Here is a 9,537-nt window from a genome sequence, read left to right as displayed (position 1 = left end):
TGAGAAAATAAAGAGTTGTTTTATAAAATTTATTGTATGAGAAACAATATATTTGCTTCAAAATTACAATCACTCCTGAGCTGGTATAAAAGCCTTCTGTATATGAAAGTTATATGTAACATAATTAGTAAAATCATAAAAATCATAAAAATCATAAAAATCATAAAAATCATAAAAGACATGAACTATTAATAAAACTGTTACCTTTTAATATCAAGTAGTGGAATCTGTTGATTTTTTTTTCTAGTAAAGTTTTTGGAAGACTTCTTTAAAAACAACATTTTTTGTTGTTTGTTGTGGTCGTCCTTCTATGTCGGTAATGAGAATCTTCAAACCAGTTTTACTTTGAACTCTAGACATGGCGACATACAATTGACCATGTGAGAAAACTGGTCTAGGTAGAAAAATTCCCACATGTTGTAGTGTCTGCCTTTGACTCTTGTTGATAGTCATAGCAAAAGTTGCAGCTAAAGGAAATTGCCTACGCCTCATTTTAAATGGCAATCTGGCATCTGATGGCGTGATTAGCATCCTAGGAATAAGAACTATCTTTCCAACTCTATTACCTGTAATAACCCTAGCTTCAATCACATGATATGCCATTTGAGTGATCTGTAGCCTTGTTCCATTGCATAGCCCTTTAGATGTGTCAATGTTCCTAATCAACATTACCGGACAACCTATTTTTAGTCGCAAACAATGGTTAGGCAACCCATAAACTTTTATACCATTAAACAAATCTGGAGAGTAAACTGGATTGTTTGTAGAACTCTTGTCGGAAGGATCAATACTGTCTGAGCTTAAATATACTCTTTCATCACCTACATATAAATCACACAAATTGTTTTCAACTTATACATGACTGTTTCAATTTAGATTGTAGAATATACTTACTAAATAAATGTAGGAACACTTACCATTCAACATTGATAGCATTCGTTCATTGACTGAGTTGACATCCTTTTGCTCGGCTATCTTTTCAATTCATTGACTGAGTTGACATCCTTTTGCTCGGCTATCTATTCAATCTTAACTTTCTTCAGCATGATTTGTTCCAGTTTTTGATTACCATCTGCTTCATTGTCAGCCACAACTTGTATTTTTTTGCATGAGATTGGTACCATCAACAGCCTTCTGTTCAAGATCTATAATCTCTTCGTCCACAACTCCCTTGCATTTGTTTTGGTTTGTGGATGACTGATTTGATCCGTCACCTGAATCTTCCTTTCGTTTAGATGAGGGAGTAGACACCAAATTCATTGTGCAGTCTGATTTCTCGGAACTATTAGTAAGCATTAAAACCTGGAATCATATTAAATATAACCATTAATCTGAGCAAGGTTCTTCCTCTATAAAACTATAAAAAAATATTGAACTTGAGGTAATCACGTAACTACCTGGTCTGTAGAACTGGCTGTAGATAGTTCCATAGGGCCTTGTGAATGGATAGCACATGAATCATCATTCAAGTTGTGAATTGGTAGCACTTCTTCTACCTTGTACTCATCATTACTTCCAGTTATATTGTCTTTCGCGATTGAGATGACAAATTGATGTTTTTGCCCTATAAGTTTAGTAAGCACAGCAGGTAGATAGCATGGGTCTTGAATCTGAAAAGTTAAACACTAACATTTAAGTGACGTATGTATTAAGAAACATTTATTATTCTACTATTATGTTTCAGCAAGATTAAGGTCTTATTATACCTCAGGACCGCAGCTTTCCATTACTTCAGATACTTCTTGCCCAATGATTTCCTGTGGAGTACTATCAAATAAGAATATCTTCGCCTCACCTGTGCTGTCCTTTATTAGCAAATGTAGCCAGTATCTGTATAAGTTAAAAGGATTAGTATATTCTAATTTAAGATTCTATTATCCAATTATTTGGCAAATAAAAAGTAGTTACCTTAAAACAACTTCAATGACCTCTTGTCTGCATTTTTGACACCAATAGACTTGTTTCTTATTAAGGTATTTAGATTTTTTCTTTGTTACCTTTTTTTGCAACTAACATGACCGTAGTAATACCATGACCAGTCAGTGTCAAATCCCAGGATTGAGCACATGATGCGAACATTTTCAGGCTGTTGTCATAAAACTTGCATTAGAATATCTAAACACATGTTTATTAATGAGAAACGATTAATGGAATCCACCCTCACCTCATAAGAGTCACGAAGCTCTGATATAGTTCTCCACGGAAGCAGATTTGCCATTGCATCAGTTATTTTCCGGGAATTAAATTTCGGTTTAGGTCCCAACATGGATAAGGCAAGACCATCCGAAGGTAACCTGAGATATATTCCACCACTGTAACTTCTTAAACAACGAATGTGATCAAAATTTTAAGGATCTTGAAAATACTTACAAATTTTTGAAATCCACTGCCTCTGGTATGTCAGGGTTAAACCATACATCAGATGCATCAAAAGAAGTGGTCAAACTCCTCACACCTATTACAAAATGGACATAAAAGAGTAGTAAATCCACTAAATCCACATTAGGGAGTTACTAACATTATAAGATGTGACTATTACTAACCTTTATACTCTACTATTTTGCCCCATCGAATTAAACAAATGACCATCCCACCAATGTTTTCTTTAGATAACTCTTTCACTTGGTCGGCCCATTTTCCCCAAAGAGTACAGTTGAGGTAGTTATTCCTGTAACCGATTTTCGCACAGATTTGCATTATAATGTTATGTAGATCTTTTGATTTTTTAGTAATATGTTTATAGTATTTCTAATGGATTGACTTACTCAACATCTCGTAATTGGAAATCAATCTTTTTCCTGGGGGTTCCAGAGACATCAAGAAACTCTATGTCTCTCACGTTCACCAACTGTCCAATAACATCTACATTTACAAAATCGAAGATTACTTTGAAATATAACTAATAGAAATCAACAGTAATATATAAGTAAATAATAAGGAAGGGTTTACTTACCGACCAAGTAATTTAGATCTATGGCACCATTGTTAATTTTGTTAAAATTAACCAAATCAAGCCAAATATTATTGGACATAGGATCTGAAGGAGAAATTTCTGTTGTATACAGAAAATTTATTTTGTAAGGATTGATGGTGGATCGATATTGTCCAGTGACCTTAGTGACAGAAAATTCATCAATGACTTTCCAATCCCCTTTAGTGAGATGTTTCTTAAATTTCGAAACATCCTCTTTCTTCACCGCTGCTTGAATCTAGTTATCCTATAGTGATAAGTATCAATATAAAAGATTGTCAATGAATATTGAATACTACTCTCAAGAAATCAGATGATAGTAATGAGAATAAATAAGTAGGTTACTTACATCTTGATCCGAGAGAACCATCTCAAAAGACATACCAACATCCTTGTCGTAATGTGTCCAAGTATGCAGTATTTTAGCTCGAATACACCATGAATTCTTGTATGGCTTGAGATTGTTTAGCATGGTAAACTGAGAAAGTATCGTCATTCTTCTGTTTTCTTAAAATCTCTGAATATACGTAATGAAAGTCGATTAGCATTACTTATATACAAAGTAAGATTTTCTTGAGGATTTTTTTCTTTAGTTGAAGAATACGATATCCGAGATTTCGTATGATATTGTTAAATTATTAAGATTTTATTCCTTTTTTTGATTCATATTATTATACCTTTGCTTAACTTTCTAAATACCTTTGGTTATTAATAAATTCGTGGGAATAAATTCTTGGGAAATATACAATTAGAATAATGAGTTTAGAGATTTTAGGTAACGACATGATAAAGGACGATTTGATTTGTTAATCAAATATTTTGAAGTATATATTTTGGAATATTTAAGATAAACCGTTTGGTGGAAGATTTACTTGAATAAATCTTGTTAACCATTTGGTGAAATATTTTATTAGTTACGAAAGTTATATGTAGTTGTGAAGGTGTATATCGTTTATTAATATTTCGTTTTTGGAATTAATGTATAACCTATAACCTATATTCGTAACATATTACTAACCATTTATTAATAATGTAAAGTCTACAAAAACTAAGTCGTGTACTTCCGTTTTATTAAAAGGGGGATTTACAAATACGTTTAAGATATTTTGTCTACCTTTAATATACCAAATAATAATCCAAATTACAAAATTAATAAAACAAAAGATATTGAGTCCCTATTGGTTAGTTCATAGAGACATGGATTGGTCTTTTAGCCTATCACGAACCGTTGATTAGATTAAATCTGACGGATATCATTGTTTCCCTTTTTTTTGTTTTCCTTCTCCTCTTCGTCACCTCTTCTCCTCAATCCTCATCCATCCCTTATCCCTAAGTTACGAACAGAGATGAAGGATAATCATGGGTTTATACGCTTTTCTCTTATCCCTTATTCCTTATTCCTTCTTTACTTCGTCACCTCTCTTGACATAAAAATGATGAAAATGATGAAGGATAATCAAAGAAATCCCAAGATCTAAAGGAGACAGTGGCAGAGCAAAGTCTAGACCTGAGTAGAGTAAAGTCCGCCGCAGACAGAGATTTGACCACCACCACGAAACAAGACACAACAAGATTTAGATATGTTGCCTGAAGATCTCTGAATCTGAACTCCTCTTCTAGCCACCACTATAATTGAAGATGGAAACAGAAATCCGGCGACAGAAAATGAGTGCTAAAGGAGACGGTGGCGGAGCAAAAGGCTTGTGCCGCGAGTGGAGCTAGTGCTGGTTCTTCCCCTTTACCGGGTTGAGAATCTGGTTGGTTTGAAGATCATTTTTGAGGGATTAATTGGCCAAGAGGCCGACATACTAGCAGCTGGAAACGGGGGCTTGTCAGCTGTGGGATTAGGGTCTTTTTTGTTTGTTGATTTTAGCCTTCGGTTCAACCGACAATTTGTAATCGGTTCAATTTTGTAACTCTTAATCAATTCCCGGTTTGGGTGGTTTATTAATACCAATATATATTAATTTTAAAAAACCTGTCACTAAATCTATAATTATATATATATATATATATATATTTATATATGCTAAATAAAATTTTAAATATATTAAATTATTTAAGAAACTAATATTTTCTTTAGTTTTTCATTTTTATGTTTCCTTGCAAATCCATAGCAAACTTTGCGAGAGATGTACTATGAACAGAACTGCAAGAAATTTGCGACCGCTTTTATTCCTTGCAATTTGCAATGATTTTGCGAGGGATTTTGTTCCTAGCAAATATTGCGAGGGATTTGCAATGTTAACCATTTTGCGAGAAACGAATTGCGAGGAATTGACTTCCCTCGCAAATCCCTTGCTATAGTCGTTTTGCAAGGGATTTGCTAGATATTTTTCCATCGCAAATCAAGTGTTTTCTTGTAGTGACAGTGGCTATGTCCTCAGCAGAAACTGTGAAGGAGAGCTTTGATGTGAATGGTTCCCAGATTGTGTCCTCCATGGAAACTGCGAAGGAGGGCTTTGATGTGAATGGCTCCCATACTCTGTCCTCGGCGGAAACTGCGAAGGACGACTTTGATGTGAATGGGTCTTAGAATGTGTTGCCGATGGGTTGGACGAGTGAGAATAAGTTCCGTGAGCACTGACACCTATGGTGGCATTTTGACCATTGAATGTTCTTACACCTGATACAGGTTTGGCTCCACGACCTCTGGTAGATCTAATACCCTTAAGAGCCATTAGATCGTTCTAGAAATGAGATGAATTAAATGAGAAAAGATTGGGAGAGAAATCTCTTTAGGAAAGGAGAGAGTTGAATGTTAGATCGAGTCTAATTATCAGCGAAGAGAAATCGATTAAGTTGTTTACCTAGTTATTAACGAAGGAGAGTCCCTATATGGTTGCAAATTGGTCACAAAGTAAATAGTTGGGAGGGAAAATTAAGCGCCAAAATTCACTAAAATCAGTCTCGACAGAGTGGGAAATAAGTCGCACATTGTGACGTTTTTGAGACTACCTAATATACATCACAAAATAAAAATCTTGAATTCTACACATTATGAATAAAACTGTTTATATAAATCACTTAGGAGAACTCATAGTAGTAGTATAAAGTACATGTAATGGTAAGATTTAGTAAAACATTGTTTTCATCACTTAGTTTTGAAAATTTTCTTCATTGCAACACATTCTCACAAAAGAACATGTAACACTTAAGATAGGTTTAGAACTTATGGATGTTTAGTTATAATCATTGAAATTTAAGACTTTGAAAAAGTTACTATTGATAAGGTCGAGCAAAACAAAGCATAAACATCAACCTAAACATGTAAATGAATCTCAAATGTGAAATTTCAAAATAAAAAATATCCAGAGTGGATAAATAGTCTTAAAAGAGTAGCTAAATCATGTGTTATCGCAAATTCTTCAGGTATGTCGCAATCTCGTCGCAAATTGTGACCTCTTTGTTACTAAATCAGGGTAAAAAATGAAGATGAAAATAAGTCTTCAATATGCGATACTTTTGCGACTATCTTTACCGACTAAATGAAGAGTCACATAGTAGTCGTAATTTGTGACCATTATGCGACCAATATTTATTCGACGCAAACTAGTCCTAATGTAGTCGCTAATTTGAGACTTTTTGTGACTTATATGTTTTGTCGTTAATAATCGAAATTTTCTCTTCAATTATTTTGTAGTCGTTGAATCGTCGCAAATTAGTCTCAGAAGCATCACTCTATTTTGCAACCAAAAAAGTAGTCACAAACTGGAGTCCCAAATTGCAGATTTTCTTGTAGTGGATTAGCTACCTAGTTTCTGATCTTAGGTTTAATTCATCGGAGCACCAAAAGTGTTGTTGAGTTGCTGGAAAAGAAAATAGGTGAGCAAAGTGACCCTTACCCAACGAAAGTTGAAGTTAAGGCACCTTATGAACTAATCAAACCTAAACTTATTAATGCTTGCTTTGTTTGCTAGATTCAAACGAGAGTTTAGGGTTTAGTAAATTCATTGCTTAGATAGTTAATGCTGCGAGAGTGGGTTAGCTTTACAACCGTGATTTGAGTTCTAGAACGGTGTCTAATGCATCCCTATCTAATCACCTAATTTTGTGGTTATATTCCCTAATGATTCCCTGCGCCCAATGTTTTTCTTTTGATTTAAACCACTTGTTACTTTCCGTTTTTGATAGTTACTTTCATTCACAAACTTTTACATTATCTTAGCTATATTTAATCTACACAATTTCATAGTACAATTTCTTGGTCTTTGAGGATTTGATCCTAAAGTGTTACAACGATACCACTAGATCGTGGTTGAGTACACATTAGGTTATTAATTGATCTTTGATTAGTTACTCTCTAAGCTTTGTATATGAAACACAATGTAAACTTTGAGTGATAGAGTGATAGATAGTGGATGTTTGTGGGAAAAGGTTCCCACATGAGATGTACCCTCAATCAGAGAAGAACTCATAAATCTTTGTGTTATGTTTATGTTATGTTATTGGTCTGTAAAATGGACGAGGAGTAGAGGCAGAGTCACGATATGCGGTTCACTACAGAGGTAAATCGAGGTGTGCAATTCTCACCAAGTTTAAACATTGTAACTTAAAACAAATCAATTTTCGTTTATAACCCAATTTTTTTTGCTTCCACTAACAAAAAAAGTTATTTTAATTTTTAAAATTATTAAATTTTCTTCATGTTACTTAGAAGACATTATATAAAGAGAAAATATTTTTAAACTTTTGCTTAAGAGCCTAAAACGGTTGGTCTGATGCTTTGTTATGCTGTCTTATATATAAATCATTAATTTGTCTGTTACGTTGTGTTAAATTCCAATCTTGAAAGTTTATTCTAAAATACTAATACACAATTATTATTCATCACACGAAAATTCTTGCTCTTTACATAATTTATATGCAAGTAACCAACAGAAGACATAAACACTTCACGCGACAGACAGAGATCCAACGACCCTTTCTAAAACCGAACTTATAAGTTTCTAAGCCCACTTGGCGAGGATTGACATGCCACCGCAGCCAAGTAGAGCGGCAAAGAAACACTTGATTTGAAGCTTGATGCTGCCTTGTAGCTTTGGTCCCATGAACTCAGCCGCTAAAAGGTCGACGAGGGCCATGTAGATGAGCAGTCCTGTTGAGCACGCGTTAAGCAGTCCAACAGTGATCAATGCGGTCGGGCTATTATCCCTGTAAACGCTCGACAATGCAATCCCTAAAACGATTCCAAATGGTGTTGTAACCGCGAAAAAGAAAGCCATCACAAACTTTTTTACATTCGTATATTCCGCCTACTCACAATTTACAAGATTTTGTTAGTAAACATTTATTCAATATATCTATGGGATATAGTGTATTAAAATACCTATTATGTGTATTAAAAGACCTCAATAAAGATGTAGTTTGCGATTTACCTGGAGGATGCAGCCGCCGAGACCCATGCCTTCAAACATTTAATGGAAGCAAAGAGCTGCAATAAGACCCTTAATAGTGCATGTGTCATTTGTTGCACCTAGGGATAGCCCAATGACTACGGAGTGAACTATAATTCCAAGCTCCAACACCTATCATGTGTTTATAAAACCATACTAAATTGTTAACTAATTTTGTAAAAACTTATATCACTTTAAATGGTACATTTATATATGTGGTAAACTTACCATAGCAACGACACGGTACCGCAATAACTGTGAAGAACCATCATCTTTATTAGTTAGTGTAACGCCATGACCATGGCTATGGCCATGAGTTATCATCGGATTGGCTCTCTTCTGATCACCGTTACTAGCAGAAGGTACGATCTCAGTACCGTTCTTGCTAGAGTAGAAGGTAGTCGCCAAGGAGTCAATGGATAGAGACCTAGAGTGATGAGGGCCGACAACATAGCGACAGATCCTGTGAATGGGAACTTGTGCCATGGATCATCCTCTAAGCATTCTGATGACAACATCTCAAAAGAATCTGGTAACACGTGCATGAAACTTGTTCCGAGGATGATTCCGGATGCAAAAGCCTTGACAATTGTGAAAATGTTTCCGTCCGGATGGAGGAAAGGAACGTATCGGCTGAAGAGAGGAGCCGAGGCACCTATCATGCTGGTCACGAGGATAACTACAATGGATATGATTTTTAGAGGTAAGGCTTTAGCCTTGTTGACGCATGGATTAGTTGACTCCGCTTCACATTCTTCGGGCGCCGTTGACATCACCGGAGATATGGCGAAAATGATAAGAATTAGGGCAAAGAAGAAGAGCTTCATTAGTGTTGCCGAAGCTTCCATTATAGTTGTGTTAGAAACATCTTTTTGTTTTTGTTTGCTTGGAGTGTTTTGTGTTCTTGTCTGTGTGTGTTTTTTTTGGTCTTGTTTGCTTGGAGTGTTTTGTGTTATCCTATTCCTAGCTAAACTATGTTTTGTTAAAGTGATAAGGTTGAGTTTGGTTTAGGAGTTATCTAAACCAAAGGTTATTTCAATTAGGAATAGGATTAGTGAATGTATAAATAAGGATGTGTTTAGATGTGACACAACCCATGTGATTGAGAGATTGAGAGTTTGAGAGCTTAGTTTTTGAGGAAGTTTTCTAAGCTAATAAAAGAAGAGTTGT

At 34.9% G+C, this 9,537-nt stretch overlaps 1 protein-coding gene and 1 pseudogene across 1 annotated transcript; both read right to left on the bottom strand.

Annotated features, from left to right (window-relative positions):
• LOC104763103 lies at positions 244–3,467 on the bottom strand. Its single transcript, XM_010486518.1, has 12 exons — positions 3,321–3,467; positions 3,114–3,209; positions 2,766–2,848; positions 2,544–2,668; positions 2,371–2,455; positions 2,165–2,294; positions 1,998–2,086; positions 1,909–1,935; positions 1,707–1,830; positions 1,398–1,610; positions 1,122–1,302; positions 244–821 (listed from the first exon to the last, which is right to left on the bottom strand). Exons 1-12 carry the CDS (start codon positions 3,465–3,467, stop codon positions 244–246), a joined length of 1,878 nt encoding a protein of 625 aa, XP_010484820.1.
• LOC104760428 lies at positions 7,921–9,194 on the bottom strand (annotated as a pseudogene).

The sequence above is a fragment of the Camelina sativa genome, chromosome 18 (assembly GCF_000633955.1).
Source record: "Camelina sativa cultivar DH55 chromosome 18, Cs, whole genome shotgun sequence".
In the NCBI taxonomy this organism is placed as follows: Eukaryota; Viridiplantae; Streptophyta; class Magnoliopsida; order Brassicales; family Brassicaceae; genus Camelina; species Camelina sativa.
Note: the sequence above shows the minus strand (reverse complement) of the source record. Positions and strands in the feature narration are given on the sequence as shown.